Here is a 23,161-nt window from a genome sequence, read left to right as displayed (position 1 = left end):
TGCGTCCTAGACCAAAATCACTCTTCCATAGCAATTCCCAAATTCGCAAGTTTCAAAATGATCAAAGATGCTATCAATTAGGTTTTCATCTCCTTATAACTCCTTTCCCTTTGCAAGTCGAATCCTAAAGAATAATAAAGCTTGCGCTTTATAATTAAAGTGATACTTTCCCAATTATGGCGTCAAACTATAGAAAAATATCACTTTATTGCGAATAAATAGCTTCAAGCATCCAAAAAGACTCTGAGAGGTGAGAATCATGTAGCAAAGTTCAAGACCTTTCCAACGAGCTATAACACATAGGCATATCAAACCAGATGAAGCCAAAAACCCCTTATTACTCCAAAATGGCTATATACATAGCCTTATTTTAATTTATTTAATCGCCAACTTAAGAAATATTTAAATATATTAAAATATTTCCATAGATCCAATAATAGCCCAAAATAACCAACCAAACATGAATCTGACTTTGTCACCTGTCTGTGACTGATGCCAGACAAGATGGGCCAACTGGTAGTCCCATCCCTAAAATCAAGGGATACTCCTAGAAACTAGGAAACACACCCAATCTTCCTGAAACTGAAACCATGGTATGGTCCTATGGAACCTCAAATATGGAAACTGCCACAACCTCCTAAAAAGTAGGGAATCACCCTAAAAAGTAGGAACCTCTCTCCAAACACCTGTAACTACTCAAAAGGATCCTGCTCTACTCCTTGGTCCCCCAGGTGGTCATTCAGTCAACTGCCAGTTCTCCCTAAAAAATAGGAACTATCGTCTGAAGGTCCAAAATGACTCACAGAGCGCCTGCAAAGCTCTATGACCCTCAGAATAAGTCCCCTAACCATGTCATTGACCTATGGGAACTCGAATGGTAGGTCAACCCCTGCTCATCTCATGTCACCTAGAAAAGGGGCTCTAAGAAATCTTCTTAACTAACTTAACATAGCTAAATGATTTTAGGTGTAAATGGATTGATCATGAAGCAGTATTCGATTTGGTAAACATTCCATTTGCCTTTCAAGATTCTTCTTCCATCCTATAGCAATTTATCATCAATCAAATGGAAAGAAAAGTCCTATAAGATTATTAAGCCCCGCCCCCCCCCCCCCCCCTCTCTCTCTCTCTATGGTAAATCCTAGGTTTTTTCTAAAGTTCTTGTAGGCACCCATGTTTACTACTCCTCATCTGGGATTCCTTCTAAGACATCTTATCAAAATATTGAAAATATCCTTAGATATTTTCAATGGGCCTCTTTAGACCAAGGTAAAGGCATTCATCGAGTTACCTCAGAGTTTTTTTGCCTCCCTCCTACCTTTGGACAACTTAGTCTCATAGATATGCAGCATCAAGGTACAACTCTATGTGCCAAATGGATAATCAAATCCCTTGAGGGTGATGAAGCTTGAAAAAAACTTATTTTCCTTTGCATCTCTTTTAGTGTTTCTTATGCCCATGTATCCCTTGAGGGTGATGAAGCTTGAAAAAACCTTACTTTGCTTTGCATCTCTTTTATTATTCTTATGCCCATGTAAATCCTATATAAACCTTAGCCTCCATATTATTCTCATCATGAAGGACCCTATTTAGTTCTAAAATAATTCTATCCTAAAAATTATATGGAGGTCTGGAGGCTTATAATCCATGGCTTGTTTGGAGTGAAAATGGGTTCAAGCTTACTTTTACCGTCAATCAACAATCTCTTTGGTAGTCCCCTATGATAACTTGTTAGGATAAGCATGTAGTCGAAGTTCATTGGGTGAGTTCTCTTATGATAACTTGTTAGGATATACAATCTCTTTGGTGGTCTCTTATGATAAATTGTTTAATAGAGGCATCAAGGCACTCGCAAATCCTTTTTCAAGAACCATCAGAAGAAAAAAAAAACTGGTCTTACACCAAACTAAAGTATGGACTTATCAACTAGGATTTTAAACATTTTAAAATTGTTGTTGGTTCCACTCATATAGAAATATTGCACAAAATTGGTCTTCACAAGTATAAGTCTCATAAAGGATACACTCGAATCTTACCTTATATACCTATGGTACCAAGGCTTAGTGACATATGATCCTCCAATATTTAGCTTGTGCATAGCAACAAATATTTTAGAATTCTTGGATGACTATCATTTAGTAAAAGCTTGCTCATTTTGCCTAGTGTATCTTATACTAGGATATTCCTATTGGTTTTAGATTGATTCACTTAGGAGTCTCTAAACTATGTTACCCTTTCTTAGGAAACACTTAGTCGTCTCTTTTGGTTTTGTCCTAAAGCTCATGCAACCTCAAATTGGATCTATGATTTCTTCAAGCTTCTAAGGCCTAAGATTTTTTCTTGGCTCGTGATCCTCTTAGGATATTTGACCAAAATCCTTACTTACTTGATTCACCTAGATATGGCATACTTGTTGAGTATGAATCCTATTTAGTATCTAGAAAGATAGGAATTTTATGATTTTTTTTATGAATATGTTGTTGATAATGATTTCTTTATATGCTCTAAATCCATGATATGTTCCAACATGTTAACACAAATATAAGTGTAAGCTAATAAAGTTCTCCACCTTGAAGTGCTTCTTGGTCACTACGAGAATGTACCCTTTAGACTTTCCAAAATACTCCTAACCTCTCATACTCTTGTCGAAAGGGTTCAATCCCCTCAACGAGAGCGTTGAGATGGTAGAAGCCAAGTTGCTCATAGACATGATGGATCTCATACTCCATGGTACAAAGCTCATGATCACAATATTCAAGGTTGGTCCCAATCATCCGGCCACCATTCAACTTCTCCCTAACAACACAATAAATTGAAAAACTCTCAAACTACCTAAATCTCATACATAGTTTTGCCAAATAAATGAAGAGAAGCTTCAAAATACCTCAATGTCAAAATCTTTCGATGTCAATAAAAGCCAAAAACTTTGTACGGTAATATTTATCCATTTATGGTTGCAACTATTCTCTGCACAAAATGACACCCTCTAAAAAAACTCAAATCTGCATAACACAACGTTTTTATGCCCGATTTTTTGTGATTTAACAACAATGTAGAAAGAAATCATTAAAATTGAAAGACTGAAAATTTTATGAAAATTTATTATATTTTATGAATTTTAAAAACTGTACAAATTACCTCCTTTTTATATAGAAAATAACTGCATCCTCCATTTATAATGGATGACAGCCTTAGCCTTAGAATCTAGTCTCCTCGATCTTCTCCTAACAAGTAGGAAAATGTAGGCAAGTTGACAAACAAATATAATTATGCTCAACAAGATACAACAAGATAAAATTTATTCCATGGAATATAAATATCATGTCATGTCAACAAGATACAACAACAATGGCCAGGCAACTTAACATGAGGACACATCATAATTCAACTACTTCTGAAAACGTTTTATGACTACATTCTATGAACTTACAGTCTGGCTGAATAAACTGCACACCCGCAAAGAAACTTCAATTTAATAATACCACTTGAACAAGAAACCAATTTTTTTTTAAAAAAATTAACAATATGTAATCCAAAAGTCAAAGTTCAAATTATTCGATTTGAATTTTAGTAAGGCTTAAGTTTAAATTTTTGCTGGCATTAATTTTTTAATAGAAGATATAGAGAAGAAAAATATATTTTAATTTATATTTATTATGGGTGTAGTTGTAAATTAATGTTTTGATGTTTAATTGAATTATATATAAATTTATTAAAACATTGATCCACATGCAACCTTATCCAAATAAAAAGCAAAGCTCATTTACAAGTCTGTAAAATGTTTGCAACGTTTTCAATTGCATGATAATCCGCCTGTAAACAAGCAATCATTTTAAAATTGTTACTGGTCAATGACAGAGAAGACCCACCATAGGAATATAAACCATTAAAATTGCGGTGAGCGTGGATCGAACACGCGACCTTCAGATCTTCAGTCTGACGCTCTCCCAACTGAGCTATCCCCGCTATGGATTTTAGTCATATTTAAAATGTTTTGGACAAAGAATAAATGAACAGATAAATTCTGATTAATAATGGATAAATCTACTATTAAACACTTTCCCGTATGTATAATAAGTTAAGTGTCTTCTCTCTCCCATGTGCTTCAGTGAGAGGTCCAAAAACTCTTTGTGGTAATGGTTTTGGTGGCAAAAAGGTGTATATATCATCAATATTTTAATAGCTTGCATTAAGGAATGATATTAACATTTTTATCTATTTGTTTTGATTTCTATTCTTTATATAAGGATTTAAGTTTTATTAAAAGTAAGTTTATCTAAAGCTTTGTATTTATTTGTATTTGAATTGAATATGATATTTTATTTTTTAATGATATGGACTAATCTTTAGTGTTTATGTTCCTAGTTCTGGTTCTAGGTCAAGACTATCATGTAGCCTCGATCTTAGATTAGAACAGTTATATCAGCATCGAGTTCCAATTTCAAATTTCAAATTTCAATTTTTATTATGGACCCAAACTAATGTATCCTACAAGTTGTTTCCTACTAACTCAAGTACAAAAAAATCAAATTTTAATGTTAGGGTGTCAACAAAGTCTTATATCAATTATCAGAATGCAACAATCAAGCAATTAAAAATAACTGAGGAACTCAAACATTTAGAGCAATTGTTTCATTAACATCCGCATGCACAAGGACATATGCCTAGACATTTTGCATTATATATCCAATGTGCCTTTAACCTTGCTCAAATACTTTGCAATTGACAAAAGTTGTGGATTCCTCCACTCGATAGCAAGTCCTAATAATTCTTAAAAGCATCCATGTTAGAAATATGTGCAAACAAACATATTTTCAAAAATACAAATACATAATTTTTGGAGACCCGTGAACCTTAGGATCAATGAATGCACTTGTGGAATGTCTAGTCAAGGTTATGGTTCACACGCATAGTAGTGATTTGTGTGTGAAAATAAATTGAAGTTACCAAAAAACTACAATAAAAAATAGAAACAATGAAACTATTCTCACAAATGATATTGTCAAAATTGTAGAATAGAGTTAGTTCCTACAAAAAGACATGCAAATGCTCAAGAAATAAAAAAGCATTGTGAGAGATCACAATAGTATAAATGAATGAGAAGCTAGATCAATGAATACATATATATAGGAAAGAGGGGGGGCAAAATTGGTCAGTTCAAAAATTAACTTCTACTGCCAAAAATGGGTGAAATTTACATTGATGGACGCTAACAACTACCCTTATTAGGACCCACTTATTATAGCCAAGTGAACTAAACTAAACATGTAGTAAAATTTATAATATTCAATTAAGAAAAAATTAAAAAAACCTACTCTAACATCTTGTAGCAAAATTAATTGTATACATGTAATATTGAATCTTTACAATATAACTCACAACATACTAATATTTTTATTCATATCATACTATATCTTAGATCATACATGTCACTGTTCATCGCATTCCTTATCAAAATTTACCACATGTTAATAAACAAAATTTTATAATCACTGCTTGAATTAATTATAATTGACACACTCAACAAATGTATACTTAGTGATTTGTCAAATCCCCTACTATTGATTTATTAAAAATGATATTATAACTTAATTTTACATTAACATCAATCAAAATAAAACTATATTCAATCTCTCAAACAAGGCCAACTTCATGTGAATGAATGGCACGAGTTTCATGTTACTTTGCAATCTTAGACAAACGGTTACTATTCACTAAAAGAATATGACTAAACCCTATCAAAATAGTTACTCTCCTTTTGTAACCCTTCAAATACTAATGTGGGGACACTTCATCTTGTTGTCATGTGACCGTATAAGTAACTACCATATGTAGTCATCTTAGCTCTTTGTCTATATGTTTATTACTATCTTTAAATTTACTTGCAAAATTTAATCCAAAAGTGCACACATGGTTTGATTAATCACCACAACATTGAAAGAATGCAAAGTGTAAATGAATATAAAACTTATTCAATGCTTCTAATAATATTACCTATGCCACTCATCCCACTCTTCATTAGTAGGCTAGTGAACACTAAGTTTCTTTGTTGTGTTCATGTTTATCTCAAATTTGGGTCTAATATGATATTGGTTTATTTAATAAAGGCATGCATCCTAGTCATCAATGCTAGAACCTTATCAAAGTTGATAGTTGAATAATCCAAAACTCAATTTATCATTTATGAGGAGTGATTCTTGAATTTTTTTATCTAAAATTTTATTGCTTTTTTTTTTTTTACTAGGACCTACAAAATCTAGGAAATCATATTCAATAAGTTGGAATTCTTGTATTTTCGCTTTCAAATCATCTTTCAACTTTTTCATGAAAGCAGAAGTTTCAAATAAAAGATTAGAAACTTTGCATGTTGATATATCATTTGAACTCCAAATAACATATTTAGCATTTTCATAAATTGTCTTCGTAGAGAATACCCTAGGTTGCCAATTGATTTTCCTTCCTAGTAGTTGTGGTTTAAGACTATCCCTTGATTTTGCTACTGCAATGACATTTTTATGGATAATCAACTCTCAATAATTGAAAACTAAATTTTCATTAACTAATCTAAATCACTAATTTGCATTGTTATGAAAATAACTAAAATGTCGCATAAATAGAAAACACAAAGAAAAATGAGACACGTACATCAATAATATATAGAAAAAAATTCAAGGGGTATAAAACTCTAGGAAGAGTGCAATCATTTGCCTCATGCCACTCAAATAATGAGTCGCATAGAAATTACAATACCACAATGGGTTAAAACAGAATATCAAACAATACTTAGTGACTCCAAATATTTGCTCTACCTCCACAAGAGTGAAAATTCCACACCAATGCATAAATAATTTGTTTGCCGACAAAATCTAACCTTTCTTCCCCCAAAACTTTTTACAAAACCTTTCAAAATAGACTTTCCCTTCACTTCCATAGCAAATGGAAGGCAAAAAATGCTTAAAAGATGAAATGTTTGAACTTTTCTTTTGTCTAATCTTGCTCACACTAGAATAAAAGATCATTGATTTCCAAAATTATATTTTTTGGTATAACAATTATGCATTGGCCTAGGTGTTTGCACATTTGTTGGGGTTTGTACACATTTGCCTCCTTACTAAAAGGGTTGAATTTACCAAAAACTATACAACTCTTCATTTTTTGAAGTCAATACATCTATTTAAAGCCTTTAGAGATGTTTTGAACCACCCTTGACACCTATGTATACCTCAAGCCAACTATCATTCACCCTAAATATAGAAACATGGAAACCAACCATCCACATCTTAACTAGCAACCTTAAACCAAATTGCAATCTATTTTATTATCACCAATGGTAAGGCTCCTAGATGTGATAGTTTCCCTTATAAGTTATACAAAACTCTTAATGACACTATTGGTCCTAATTTACACAAATTTTACCTAGAAACTTTTCATTCTAATACCTTATGGACAATTATCAATAAGGGTGATACTAAATACATACCAAAGGTTGGTGATCTAATGTTGATTTGCAATTCAAGACCTATCACTTTGCTTGATGAATCATAAAATATAACTGTCAAATTCCTTGCTCTACGTGTTCATCACTTCCTCCTTCCCTTGAGTGGTTCATGTTGAATAAACTAGATTCATCAAGAGTAGATTCATTTTAGATAACATTTATGTTTTATGAACTAGATTAGGGAATCCAACTAGTGAGTTGTTTCATCAAAATTGACTTTCGAGGGGCTTATCACATGATTGAATGACCCTTCATTATTTTCATGCTCCATGCTTTTGGCTTTGGAAATGGGCGATATGCGAATGTTAATTTTCTCCCTATTAATGGCATCCAATCTAAGCAATTTAAGATTTCTAGGTCAATTAGGTACATATGTCCTTAAACATTGTCACTTTATGTGTTATCTACTTAATATTTTCATAGATTGTTCTTTGGTATCTCCTTTCGACATGATAACAGTAACTTGTTGACGACCACTTTGTCATTTGTTCATTTCAATTTGATTGAATGAGAAGATAACATCAGTTGATAGCTTTGACATGTTGACATATTTTTTGTTTGACTTATATTTCAAGTATCTAGTAGCACAAAACCTAGTGTTGCAGGCAATAATTTTCTCTTCCTACATGGTATCAAGTGTTTATTTGGAAGTAGGGTCGAAATGGAAAAATGTTGAAGTTTATATGGGTTCCTTTTGATTTTAAGGCTTTCCCTTCTTACTTTAGCAATATGTCATTAACAAAGTGGAGAAAAAGTTATCCTACTAGATCACTGAACTTCATTCATTGTTTAGTAAGTCTCAAGTTTTTTCTAAACATTTAGCTATCACTCACGTACACTATCCATCTTATTGGGTGGCTTCTAAGTCTTGGAAACACTCCCTAGAGATTTTATTAAGGCCAATTCTAACCAAACCAAGGCTTTTCATGGAGTAATTTGAGACTTTAGTTGTCTTCCCAATTATCTTAGTGATTTGGGCTTAACTTAGGTGCATCATCAAGCAATTTCTCTCTACACCAAACATAAAGAGAGCCATAGAAGGAATTAAAGATTAGAAAATACGCATAAGGAATTGTATAACTTCTAGTTTTAGTTATGAATGTCTAGTTTGCAAGGGCTTGGGCTTTCATACTCTGAAGTTTTTTCAAAAGAGGCATTAAAACTATTCAAGATTTATATTTGAAAGTAATCTCTACTTGGATTTCATAGCCATAGGAAAGAGCCAAATATAACTTGAGCAATGTGGATAAGGATTCATTTTAGGTAATTTTTACAAATGTCTAATTTCAACACTAGTGCAAGCTTGTGTAGCCAAATTGGTCACGGTGGAGAAACTAGAAGTGGTATGTGACTACTCTTTTTTGTAGGTGCACTCCTAGTAGAGGTTGTAGTTTGATTAATCATCATTTTGTGATGGTACAAAAGTCAAATCAAAAGACATCGCTTCAATCACATTTCCATGTTTGAGATAAGTGTTTTTAAATTGTTCATAAAGTTATTACTAGACCTAGGATTGCTCCCTTTGCTTAATGTTTATTATATCAAGGTTTTTTTTACAAGCAAATAATTCACTTCAATGTTTCAAACTCCAAATTCTTATTATGTGTTTACTTTGAGATAATTAAGCATCTAATACAATTATGTGCTTAAGCATAAGTTGCTTGGTCTTAGATTGATGATTTCCTCAAGCCTCTTAAGCCAAAGCCCTTCACTTGAAATAATATTATTTTCAAGGATGGAGCTAAATTTGATATTAAATTTGCTCAATTTTAGCGTACTTTTAAAATGGAGAATTTGTTTACCATTTGGAAAGATACAAATGCAACTAATTTTGTTCATAATTCAATTGATATATGTTTTACTATTTATTTTATATATCATTTTTGGTAGCTAATGTGTTTATGCAAATTCAAGTGTATACTTGCAAGGTGGCTATAGAAGTCATCCACCTTTAGACTTTGCTTGACCATTGGGGCAATACCCCCTACATAGTGGTGTAAGTTACTCCTCCTTTGCCAAATCATATTAGGTTCTCTTGTCAAGGTCAAAGGCGTGGTCACCCTAAAGCCTACTAGCACCACTCTTAAAATCATCATTATTGGTTAACTCCATTTCTAGTTGGGAAATGCATGAGATGTTGTCCTCCGCCACAATCTAGACAACACCCTTCCTCTACACTCAATGACACAAATGGATGTCCTATAAGGTGTGATAAATTTCCTCAATGGCTCTTATGCTTTCTCGTTGATAGAGCATGTACTGGATAGTCAACCTCTTGAGTAAAAAGGACAAAATAAGAATGATGAAAATAATGCTTTCACTATAGTTGGGAGCCAATTGATGATGGCGGGGATTTGCCAAACCAAGGATTTGCCAAACCTAATGACAAGGAGCTACTTGTACTATAACCCTTGCTACTTAATTTTTTTCATAGGAATGTTTTCTATAATTATCTCCTAGGGATCAATTGATTGATAATGTTTGTAGCAATTATTTAATTTTTAGGTTTTCTTTTATTTTTTAGGACTATGTGATGACTTTGTTTTCTTGAGCTTGACCCAATTTATGTCTTCAAAATGCAAATCCCTTCCATGCACCTTTTTTTTTAATAGCTAAATTGCTGTAAATTAATAATTTGATCTATTCAATCAAAAAAATGATTGTATATATATAATATGTTGACTTTATCTTAAATAAATATAAAATTAAAGTGAGATATTCTCTTGAAACAAAAGAGGGATTTGTATTCAAACAATTTAAAATATATGTTCAAAACTATTTCTAATTCCACTATAACAAATTTGCTATAGAAGAAAAAGCCACAAGATTGGTAAGCTTCTTTCCTTGATTAATAAGTTCTAGATCTATGTTGAAGTATTTACTATGATTTATGTCTAATATTACTTATGATGAGCTTTGTAATTGTGATTTACTAAAATCTTGCTAAATTATTGTGTGATTTTCTATAGGCTGATGCTAAACACATCCAAAGTTTTCAGAAGGTCAATCAAGATATTTATTGCCAACATAAGACAATGGGGGAATGAGCATCATGAAGTCCATAGATAGAGCATTACATTTTGTGTCAAGTTGTTTGTATGCATCATTGAAGGCTTGAAAGCTTAAAAATTATCCTCAAGCATTACATCTTGATCGATATGCCTTCTGGTAAGAAACCCTATAAAGGAGTCAGATTCCATACTCCCCTTATCCCCTCAAATCTAGTTAAAGTGGACTATTTTGATTCCTATAGCATCTAAAAATCCTTTGAGGTGATCGAGTCATTCTTCAAGTAGGTCAACAATGAATTTAGAATTGATATTCCTTTAGTGACCATAACATCCAATGTTCCCCAATAAAAATGAGTCGCATCCTACCTTTGGTTGAAAGTTTCAATATCGGTCTCTATAGAAAAAGGTACAATCATATGATTTGAGATTTGGTTATTTTAGAGACCGGACTCCTTGGTTCATCCTTCAAAGGAAATACAAGTTAAGCAAAAAAACTTCCTTCGATTCTTCTTATTCAAGAATTTATACCTAATGTCATGCAACATAAGTTTGAATTACAACTGGCATTTGCCTGGTGGAAGGATTGATGAAATTGTGATACTCTTTAGTAACTACATTCTTGGGATTTTGAACAAGATTATTAGTCTCTTTTCTTCAACTCTCAACAAATTAAGCCACTATTGAGAATTGAATTATTCACCCCATAACAAGTTTAGCTTAGAGGATATAACATGCTAGTGTTGAGCCTTTAAAAATGTGTTTTCTTGTGTTTGGTTTACCTAGGGATACTTTTAAGTGAAAGTCTTCTTCAAATCAATATCCCCTACCTTAAATATTCCATATATAATAGACTTAAAACCTTCAAATACTTCTAAACTTACCCATGAAACCCAAGTATTTTGAATTGGATTCATAACCCTTTCTTCCTAGATTTTTAACTTGCAAACCTCTTCTATTTCTAGATATTGTCTAGTAACCAACTTACATTGAAAGCATCTAGAGTTTTTAAGAGCCATTATTATTTTTCAGTTATGAAGTCTAGAAATTTCATTATCTTTAGCAAGGAATGCATTCCTAATCAATTATCTATTAACAAGAAAGTTTGTATGCTTACTTTTATTCACTTTCAAATTTAGGCATGGCTTAAAAATGTGGTTTTGAATTGGCAACACCTATAGGATCTTAATCACTAGGGAGCACTCAGTACACCATGAGTAGAATCCTTCTACCCCAAGACTCGCCACTCCTTGTACCATGACAAAGGAGTCATTTACACTATCACAATCATTCCTCTACCCATCCCTCTCAACAAAAGGGTTTGGACTCCATTTTGGAAAGATCATTGTTAGGCCTTCTTCTTTGGCCCATGGTGGTAGAGAATCTAAAATTATTGAACCTTGATCTCCTAGGTGAGGTGTGGTCATTTCTTTTGTAGCATAAAATTATTAGGACATGTTGAATAGCTTTGAATCATCCTGTATGAACCTCTACAAGGACTAATATGTGCCCCTAAGATAATCATCCTCTCCCCCTCCTATGGCAACTTATGCTTAATCTAGCTATTTAACTTTTGGGTCATGTGTACCTAGTAATTGCTTTTCGTCATAAACCTTCAAATGTACTCCCTCAACATTTATCATTAATATGAATTATTCAAGTGTTTCCAATCAAAAAAAGCTACACTAGAATTGAGGTATTTATATTTACTTTTTTATTGTACAGGGGACAGTTTTTAATATCGGAGGTTGTGAATAATTTATCTCCTTGCTTTGACTTTGAAGTAAAAATTGAAAATAAAATGATTTTTTTATTTTCACTATTAAAAAAAATAGGTTTAATTGAAAACCGATAATTTACCCATATAAATATTTCTTATTGAACAATGTTAATTATATTAAACCTTTTTATCTGAAACAAAATATTTGCCGACATCAATCTTATTGAAATCTTTCAATTTAGTATTAGAAAACAAAATATTTATTTCATTAAATTTATTGAGTTCAAACTTGAATTCATCACCATAAATCAAGCTACGTCGCCAATAACAACTTCCATGTAACATCAAATTAAAATATGTATATATTTTGAACAAATAAAAATTAATTATTAAAAAAACCTAAGCATAAGGTTTATTTTTCAAAATAAATGTCAATTCTATTGTTATTTAAATAAATAGATGCCAATTCACAAGTACGACAATTATACTAATATTGCTTGTAAACATGGGCTCAGTCACGCAAGTTGTTTTGAAAAGGTTTGTTATCCACAAAAATTTTGCAACATTACATCAAAAATGTAAATTTTAGTGATTTGGATATGATTTAAGGGGCAATTTTGTCATATTTTGCTTTATGGTTTTTAATCAAACCATGTAACCTCGGAGCAATTTTAAGGTTGTTCAATAAGTTTTTCTGCCGCTAACAATGTCAAGTGAATCAAACTACATTGAATTTCAACTGTTCTCTAAAATATGCACAAGCAGTTACGCAATCTAATTTGTTGTGTAAATTTTGATGACTTTCCTTGCAAGAAAAGCCCCATCAACCGGAGATTGAAAAACACCATGGAGCAGCTTTTATGAGTGTAGTATTTAATAATTACCCTGTGCTTTAAGATGCATTGACTCTGAATTCTTAAGACTGATGCATGTCCAAAATTACAAATGAGGTGATGCCCTTCTGACAAGCATCCCATATTATGCCTGGTTACTCTGGTTTCCGGGCAGATATCATAATGAATCCCTGTCTCCTTATGACCGAATAATCAACAAAAGCACAAGTCTTGATGAGTTCTTGTATCTCTCTTTCAGTCAAATAACCAGAAGAGATGTTTGCTGCTTGCTTCACGACCTATCAAAACAAATGTATTGCTTCAGCTTATTTATATGACCTATTTAATAAGTCAACCTTTGTGGCTCAGATAATGCATGTGCCAAGAGTGCAGTGTAACCAAACTTTTGTGATTACCATTTTATACAAACAATCCAAATATGAAAGAAAAACAATTGTGAAGTTTATTTTCTACATTATCATGTTGTTCATTGAGCAAGCATACGAAACAGCACAAAAGGGGATTTGTTATAATCCTTATTTCCGTTTCAATGAGATGCAAAAGGTTGAGTAAGTACTCGTCTTAATGGCTTCACGATATCCCAATCTGCATACTCAGGCAGCACAAAAGTTGTTGCCACAAACACACCACCAGGTTTCAGAACACGACAAATTTCTGCTACCTACAAAAAATTTATAAATGATAGTTCAGATATTCCTGAAATCTTAGAGAAAAAGAGCAAATACTTGTATAAAAAACTTGAATTTTAATAACTGGTGTCTACTTTATCCAAATCAAATATTTAATGGTCATAATAAAAACACAATTTCCACTGCTGCTACAGCCTCAATAATTAAAAGTAGGCCCTCAATATATCCAAATTTAATACAAATGGCAGTTCAAATAACAAAAGTTGGATATAAGATAGACAATCCACATAATATTTAAAAGGAGTCTTTATTAGGCAACCACCACCAGTAGTGAGACATCAGACATAAAACCACCCTTAACCACATTTAAATGATGATACGAGCAGGTAACCAAATGAAAAATGTAGGACTTAAAAAGAATGGCAAATAATGGCCTTGCCAAAAGTGCATGCCATAAATACTAGTGAAAATTTCTCCCTCATTTCACATGCATAGACCTTTTTATCTTTATAGGAAAATAGCACTACTATGTTGAGACTGCTCTGATGTATTTTAATCCACTTATTCAAGAAAGACTACCAATTCTGAGACATTCTGATAGGAGGCCACTCTATTTGTGGGGTAATGACTGCGCCAGAGGTGGTTTGGGCTGAAAAGGTGGATTGGTGTCTACTATAAAGTCTTCAAATCTATTACACACTTTCACTCTAATGCAGATCAACCTCTGATTTAAATGTCTCGTTGCCCCAAAATAAAACACTGAAAATTGCAACGAATCTAGAACAAAATCAGATTTCATTTCCCTTACTATTACAATGTTTATCAGTGTTTTACTCCGTAAGATATCTCATGTTTTATTCTAAATATACGGTGACTAGCAACTGTACAATAGACAGATTCAGCAATTAACTGCACACTATATATTTCTTACATACAACAAAACAATTTAATATATGTGCATCTTTCACACAGACTTGACCATGTTCTTTCGAACTACCTTTGCACTGATATATGACCACATTCTCTCAGGCAGTATGTCTAACATCAAGCAGCCTCGCAAAATTTTCTGAATTAGTGTCATAGTTTACAGGGCACGAATAATACAATCTATACGACCTCTCAAACTATTTTATTTGCATAAGCCTTGGTCAATGACTGCAGGTGGATTCATTAAGTTGAGAGCATTATGATATGAAGTAAAACATCACTGGAAGTGAACTTACTTTTAACAATCTTTATTGATTGAAAACACTGAAAGAAAGATACTGAACCTAGCTTTAAATTTTTTAGAACACCCAATCAATAGAAATCTTCTGAAGAATGGCTCATGAATAAATCATTTAAACTACCAGTGCTTATCTTTAAAAAAATGTCTAAATGATGTTGGGAGAAGAGAGAGTGACTAATCTATCCAAGCCTGTCAAATCATATGAATTGTAGATCAGATATTTCTAGTAAACTAAAGTCCTACGCCTAACAATGTATAACCATAAGTTCAGAACTGGGTATCTGTCTTAATTGATTGGAAGTGCTAATGAAGAGACTTGTAGAACGAGCATCAATTAAAAAGTAATAATATTTACTGAAAAATCGGAACTAAAAGAAAAAGTGATGCATACCCCGCTACTACATCTTTCAACTTGCAATGAAATGTTCCAAACATAATTTTCAATGGACAATTTAATTGCTTATCTGGGATAAGCAAACTTCACTCATCCATTACTGTTATGATTTATCCTTCCCCCTTGCTAACAAATACTCAAGGTGCTTGTATGCAAAGCAGGCCCCTTCACCTTGTGATTATTATCAACACAAACCAGAAAAAATATCATTGGTGTAATGACTACTCATTGAGATATCTTGAGATGACTATACATTACACCGATCAATATCCCGCAAAAATTAAAAATCTAAACCTAACAATTGTATATACCCAGACCCCAACAATTTGACTATTACTTAGTCCGATTTCACTTCTATGTAAATCATAAATTGCTTCAGTCAGTCATCAATCCAAGATCAGATCGTTAGATGGAATCAATTACTGAGAAACAATTGTATCTAAAAAGCATCACAACCCTGATCAAAGTATGTATTATAAGTAATTGCCTAAAACAATTCACAACTAAAGAAAAAGTGAAGGACTTTCCATCAACATTATACTGCAAGTAAATCCTGATCTATAATTGTATGCTACAATTGCAAGGGACATATTAAGTGAAAGCATGCCACTAGATTTGGATAAAGTAACGAACCTCTTGATAAGTTGATGCAGAAGTATCTCAAGTGTAAGAACAATGTTGCATCAACCAAAAAACATTTTTTTAAGTTTGTTTTTGTAGGTTACTTGAGTTGTCACAATGACGTGAATGTTACACCTACTTAAGGCAGGACTAATTAAGTTCATGGTTAATGCCATAAGGAGTTTCAGAGCTTACATCTTACCGCACTCATCAAGAGGATCATTTACATGTTTCACAAGCAAGCATCAAGTTCCATGGAGCAATTTCAGGAGAATAAGCTTATTCCATAAGCATAGGGTAATGTACTAATTTTTGGTAGGTGCCAAGATTCTACATCTTCCACTATATATACAGTGGCATTTTCCACACCAATCAGAGGAGGGGGAGGTTCAATCAAAGCAAGAAGCCTAAACTCAGATGAGATCAGAGAACATCAGATAGAAATAGTGTTTTGTAAAGCCACACATTTGTATGTGCTTGTCTATATTTGTAATTCAAGACTGAGGTCTAATTTTGATTGTAATCCCTAGCAGTTGAGACTAATGATGTAATTCAGGCTGTGAATCAATAAAGTTGTTCTACATATTTCTTGTACATTTGCTTTCCACTGTGAAATTGCAAGGGTTTTGAATTAGGTTGCAAGGTTAAATAATCATTAACTATATCCTCCATCAATAACTGCACCAAGTCGTATTAGAAAAAATTTTGAATCCTAAAAAAGAGTGAAGGAAGGTGGTATTAAGCAAGTTTCAAATCCTCAAGAAAAGAAGTGAAGATATCTTCCAATACTGAGTGTTGATTAGAAAGCATCCCAGAAATCTATTTGTAAACAGATTGCAAAATTGTGAGGTAGTTTGCAAGATCTTAAGTCAGTATACTAGGACTCGTGGACTCCATAAGTTTTTTAACTTTCTTTACCCCTGTTTAGCAGTGTTGTCCTCAATTTTTTATTTCAAAAATTGGACTATCATATAGAAATTTTTGTTAAAAAATGAAAAAAAAAAATTACTCTATGGCACGCTTCCCGAGGCAGAAATTCGCCCCATCCTTGGACTGGATCGATCGTTGATCCATCCCCAAGCTACGTTTCGAATTTCGTCGCGTTTCGAGTCCGTTTGCTATGTTTTTGCCTCAATGTAGGGGAATTTTTCGATAATTACCAATAACTGGTAATTTGTTTTTCAAAACCCCCTTGAAGCTTTTAGGCTTGTAGGGGAATTTTTCTCCAGCTGCAAGTTTTTATAAAACTTGTAATGAGGGTTTTAAAACCCCCATTACCAGTAGTTTGACTTTAAGTTAAAATAAAACTTGTAAATGGGATTTTAAAACCCCTTTACATGTCTTTGTAACTTAAAGTTATTTTTATAATGTTAAAATAAAACTTGTAAATGGGATTTTAAAACCCCTTTACATGTTTTAAGTGAAATCACTTGTAAAGGGAATTCTATTTCCCTATTACAAAGTAATTTAACTTGTAATTTCTTTTCTAAAACCCGAAATTTGCCTTAGAGGCAAAAATATGAACATTTTATAAAACTTGTTTTGTTTCCAAAACCCGAAATTCTTCCATACCATTGCAAGCTGATTTGGGTTCGAATTTTTTGGAGGAAATGTAGGGATTCCTTCTAAGTGTGGATTTGCTGCAACTTTGAAGGATTCAAACCCATTTTCCACGCATTCATTAAACCATTTTTCGCCATTTGTCTTCTTCAAAACGTTTTTTCTGAATCTTGCATTTATGCGATTTGCCATGGTTTGGGGGTTTGAATCCATCTACTCCTAAGGTGTTTTTCTCTCAACCTTGAATGCGTTGGATTATAAGCATTTATTAAATCATTTTATGCGCATTTATGGTTTCGGATTTGCAAAAAAGCCCTAAAAACCAGTCACGTTTTTTGCCAAAAATGCATTCTTCGCCTATAAGGTATGCTTTCAATCCTAAATCGTTTTTGCTTTGTCTTGTATTTAATGATGAATGAAATCAGTTTCGAACTAGTTCCTTGGCATTTTTACGTGGCATTTTTATAGAAAATTGGTTTTATTTTTGTCACAATGTGTGGCTAAGTTTTTTCCATTGTTTAAATTCTATTTAAAGGGCATCATCTTCCATGTTGGGTTGATTCTCCAAGTTTGGATTTCTTCTCAACCTTGCAAGGTAATTTCTATTTTTTGTATTTCTTTCTTTTTTCTTTCCTTGCATTTTCTTGTTTAGTTTTAGTTTTGTTCATGTTCATAACAGGTTTATGAGAGGAAATTCCCCATTTTACAAAGAAACTTGTAAAGTAAAGTTGTTCTTCCCCTTTGTAATTCTCCTTCTTTACTTGCATTCGGGTTTTAGAAACCCGATTGCAAGTAAGAGGAAAATTTGTGTTCTTCCCCTTTTTGAACAAAGACTTAACCTTCTTTGGTCCAAAAAAAAAAATCAAGTTTCAAAATAAGAAAGATGTGCTCTTCCCAATTTGCAAAGAAATTTGCAAGTGTGAAAAGTTCTACCTCAAGATGTGTTCTTCCCTTTTTGGACAAAGACTTGACCTTCTTTAGTCCAAAAATCAAGTTTCAATGACAAAAAAATCAAGTTCTTCCCAATTTCGGGTTTTGAAATCCGGATTGCAAGTTGCAAGTTCTTTCCATTTTGGCATGATAAAGTTCCAAGTGATCTTCTTGAAATTCATTTTTACCTATCCGTTTCCAATTCCTTCATCCGTACTTATCATCCTCGCCATTTCCTACTTGCCTAAATACCATTTTTTCATCCATTCCTTCGATTTTCAGTTTGTAAATAAATTTGCATTTGGATTTAGAAAACCAATTGCAAATGTGTTCTTCCCAGCTTCCAAACTGAAAATTCATTCTCCTTCCATTTATTCATGCTTCGTGTTTTGCAAGTATAATTGCATTTGGAATTTGGAAACCCGATTGCACGTGTGTACTTCCCTCTTGTGTACTTGCAAAACATGTTTCAAAACCCGAAATAAGTCAAAAGCTTATTTTTCCACCTCTTATATTTCCTCTCACAAAGCCAAAGTACGAAAGTTGAACTTTCCCATTTGGAGGAATGAAAATGTATAAAGGTACTGACTTTGATGTTGCCTTGATACTCTTGGATTTACATTGCAGCATTCCCAGTTGTTTCCAGATGACAGATGTATCATCATCTTCCACTCCAAAAAAGATGAAATATAGGTATGATAAATACCAAAATGAAGTTCCGCAGTCACAAGTTTCCTCATCCCTTGATCATATCAAGGATACTGAGATAGGGCATGTTTACATGTCCGAATTCATACAAAGGATTGAAGATCCGAAGGAGGGGGATATGCAACGGTTGTTGGACAGCCATATCCATCATGCCGCATCCTTTCCAGTTGCTGCCCTAGAACTGGAATTTGCTCTAGCATGTGCCCATCGTTTTGATAAAGAGACACGAGTTATTGAAAACTGAATACTTTGCCAAAAGGGAGAAAGACTGTAAGCGTCATATCAACAAATGGATTCATGAACCTCGCACTGCGCTTACCAGATGGGCAAAGTTATATCGATCTGATTTCAAGAATGAGATCGGTGATACTATTACTCTTCTGAGTCGTATGATGGGATTGGAACATTCCAATGTTTTTGAACCTTGGATGTACCAATTTATTATGTTAATAAGGCAGTCTCAGCACATCTGTTGGGGTGAGATCATCAGTAACGCTTTGTGTGAACAACTTGCAGTCGTCTCTACTACTTTCACCTTCTACATGAATTCATATCTCGTGTATATTGCTGCGTCACTTAGACATTTCCCAGGTCTTTCCACCAAGGGTGACCGCATGCTTGTACCGGTTTGGGAATACTATAATCAGTTGCCTCTAAGATCAAGTAGGTCTCATTTCAGAAGGGTTCAGGACGCTTTCTTTGGTCATTACTTGTGTCAATTTGACAAGAACCTGAAGAACAAAAGAGTCTCAGATGAACATGGGAAAAGGTGAAAGAATATGGTTGTTTGTTTCTCCAGTTTCCAACTTTTACCTACATGAGAGTTGGATGCTATGGCGGGCAGCCTTACATGCTCCCACGATACCCAACAGATAAGATTATTCTCATGGAATAGGGAAGGCAGATCATGGCTGTGCATGCACATCAGTCAGTTAAGCACAAGGTTGGCATGGGTATTTCTTCCAACAACCCATTGAAGATTGGTCAATATTCTCTAATGACTTCAATCAAGGCAAGGGCTATGGAGACCGAGTTGCAAGAAATTAGACTCAAAAGATTCAAATCTAGAGCTGATTTTGATTACCGAGGCATGAAGGAGAAGATCAAGAAGACCTTCGTCTATGTACATCGGATAGAAGATATCTGGGTTGATCTCCGTACCGAAAAGGAGATTCACAAGATGGATTACTGTCGACTCACTGCAGAACAGATTGTGGATCTAAACCTTGTGAACGTGCCACAAGGGATGATTGATGATGGCAACATTCTTGATCCTGAGTTTGTCAATCAGAATGTTGATGAGGCTCCACTTCCTTCTATCCACTGGTCCCATAAGGAAGGCACTTCTATCTTGGATAGATTTCAGTCAGTTCTTGCCAATACCAATATCTGGCTTAAGAACAATGGTGTCAAGCTCATTAAGATTAAGGTTGGGAAAGAAGATGATTCTACAGGTCCTCTTGGGCGGAAGTCTGAAATTCAACTAGACAATAAAGAAGGTGCATCCTCTTCTAGTACAAGGATTAAATTGCGAGTCAGCCATGCAATGGTGCTTCCTCCTCAGGAAATAACAATTCAAGGCAAGGAGAAGCCACAGTTGGAAATTCATGTGATTGATCTTGAAGCTTCAGAGGAAGAAACTCAATCTGATAATGCTCCTCAATCGCTTTCTACAGAGTCCCCACATAATTCTCGTTCTTCACTTCCTATTGAGGTACCCATGTTTCCTCCTGTGATAGATGTGAGCTCTCAATCTGCCCCTTCAGTTTCAGAATCTCCATAGAACATCCTTCCACTTTCAGCAGCAGAACCATCTCAAGGTCATTCTCAGGAAAATTTGTTGAATATCTTTTCAGATGATCCTTCATATGTACCTATGTTTGATATTGATACTTCTATGACCTGTTTTGATGAGTTCATGACATCTTCATCACATCCTGTCGTCAATCAGCAGACTATGGTGGTTATCCAGACGGACACTTCTCCCAAGGTCACCACAGTTATTCAAACAGAAACTGCTTCTCCCTCTATCCCAGAATCAGAGTTAATGGCTTTACCTCCATGGCTCAGTTCCTTCACTGCAAAGAGGAAGAAGCAGGTGATCTCACCTGATGCCTTTGACTACCAACAGTTGAAACAATCAAAACCTAAAGCTGTTAAGAGGGCAAAAACAGTTTCGAGGGTGACCGTTGATGAAAATCAGATGAGAGTGGCAGAAATCATTGAACCAATATCAGATAAACCAGTTGAAGAAATGCAAGCAGCTAATTATCAGATCACAAAAGTGCAACTGGGTAAGCAAACTCATGAGGTTGTCAAGCATGATGCTCAACAAACAGTGGCTACATTGGTACAACGGTATGATGAGGTGTTGACCAAGAAAGATCAATTGGAAGTAGAGAATCAAAGACTCATGGCAGCCATCCAAAGTATTACTCAACCTTCAAGTGGAGAAGGCCAAGTACCTATTTCCTCCAGGGTCAGTGAACCAATCCAAGGTATCGAGAGAGCCGCCCAAAAGGTTCAAGCCTTAGACACCTGGGTTGATCAACCGCATGACTTATGTTCACAAGTCATAAGACAGGTATTTGAAACAATGGTTAAATTGGAGATCATTGAAGATAAGTTGAATCAAATCTTGGGTGCTTTCAAACTAAATTTGGAGAAGGTTGAGGGAAATTTAGTTTCTTGGCGAAAGATGCCTCAACATGAGTTGGGCGTTCTTCAGGTGCATGACGTAATTCCTTCCAGAGTCATGTACATTGAATATGAGGAACTTCTGGAGAACAAATCTCTTGTTCTCAAGTCACTCATTGAAGAAATTGATGAGACCTTAAAGTTGCGTGAAGCAGTCTTTCAAGATGTTACCTCCCGTTGTAAAAAGGCATCTTGCGACATTTTAAATCAGAATGATGAGCTGCTGCCTGAGGAAGAAGTTCTTGCAGATCTGCAACTCAAGATTCATGATGAATGGAGAAGTGAGCAATTCTTAGTCGCTTCCATTCAAATATTGATTAAGTATCAAATTGGGTTGCAGGAAATCCGGTCAGCATTGGAAAAGGGCAATTCCACGCTATGCCAATGCCATGATGTCATCGTAAAGACTAGGGTGGTGGCTATGTACACTCATGAGCCAGATCCTGATGAATTGCAGAAAGTTATTCAGAAGTTCGAATTGTTCATATCTTCAAGAGGTGCAACTTAAGTGTTTTTAACACTTGTTGTAAAATTTTAAAATTGTAATTTCAGAATTGTAGTTTCCCTTTCGGCAAGTTTACTAGTAAAAACATTTTTGTAATTGCAAGTTGTCATCACTTGCATTTTTGTAATTACTTGTAAGACAACTACAAGTTGTGTTCGATTAGGACTGTAGTTGGAATAAGTCTTAGTTAGTTAATGAAGTCATAATTAGTTGTTGAAAAGGTCTTGGTGGTTGAGGGAATTTCTCAAGTTAGTTAGGATCCTCCCACCTTTTTCTCAAGGCTCCTCTCCTATAAATAAAAGAGAGGGTCCTTTGTAATCTTTATCTTTTGGGAAAGCAAACAAAAACTCTACCAAATTTACAGCAAGAAGTCTTTGAGCTTATGTATGTGAATTGAAGGTTTTGAAGAATAATAAAGAAGGATTACTCAAGTTTTGAGTCTTTGAGCTACAAGTTTGAGTTTGATTCTTTTTATTTATTCTATGCAAAGTGTTTCTAAAGGAGCTTAGTCCAATCTGATTTGAAGTCTTTGAGCTGCAAGTAGAGAAGATTAATTAAAATAGGAAATCTCTAGAAGGAGCAGCAAGTCTTTGAGCTTGCGTCTATTCTTGAGGAAAAATTATTGTTTTATAAGAAATAGCAGCAAGTCTTTGAGCTTACATTAGTTCTTGTCTTTGTGTTAAAAGAATAAATTATTCCAGTCTTTGAGTTGTTGTCTTTTATTCATTGTAAAATTTAGTATAGCAAAGGGTAGATAGGACTTCCAATAGTCAAGTCTTTGAGCTTGATATTGTTGTCCCGTCCCGAAA

At 34.0% G+C, this 23,161-nt stretch overlaps 1 protein-coding gene and 1 non-coding gene across 2 annotated transcripts in view; both read right to left on the bottom strand.

Moving 5' to 3' along the window:
- Positions 1-3,893: 3,893 nt before the first annotated feature.
- TRNAF-GAA (transfer RNA phenylalanine (anticodon GAA)) lies at positions 3,894-3,966 on the bottom strand. Its single transcript has one exon. It is a non-coding gene; the product is annotated as a tRNA-Phe (tRNA).
- Positions 3,967-12,826: 8,860 nt separating this feature from the next.
- LOC131028845 (uncharacterized methyltransferase At2g41040, chloroplastic) overlaps positions 12,827-23,161 on the bottom strand; it is a 110,147-nt gene continuing 99,812 nt past the window's right edge. The window contains exons 7-8 of the mRNA XM_057959214.2: positions 13,637-13,741; positions 12,827-13,358 (exon numbers count right to left, since the gene is read on the bottom strand). Coding sequence (XP_057815197.2) covers positions 13,215-13,358; positions 13,637-13,741 — 249 coding nt within the window. The 3' untranslated portion in view covers positions 12,827-13,214. The remainder of the gene's footprint in view (positions 13,359-13,636; positions 13,742-23,161) is intronic.

This window comes from Cryptomeria japonica, chromosome 5 (assembly GCF_030272615.1).
Source record: "Cryptomeria japonica chromosome 5, Sugi_1.0, whole genome shotgun sequence".
Lineage (NCBI taxonomy): Eukaryota > Viridiplantae > Streptophyta > Pinopsida > Cupressales > Cupressaceae > Cryptomeria > Cryptomeria japonica.
This window is presented reverse-complemented; position numbering and strand designations above follow the sequence as displayed.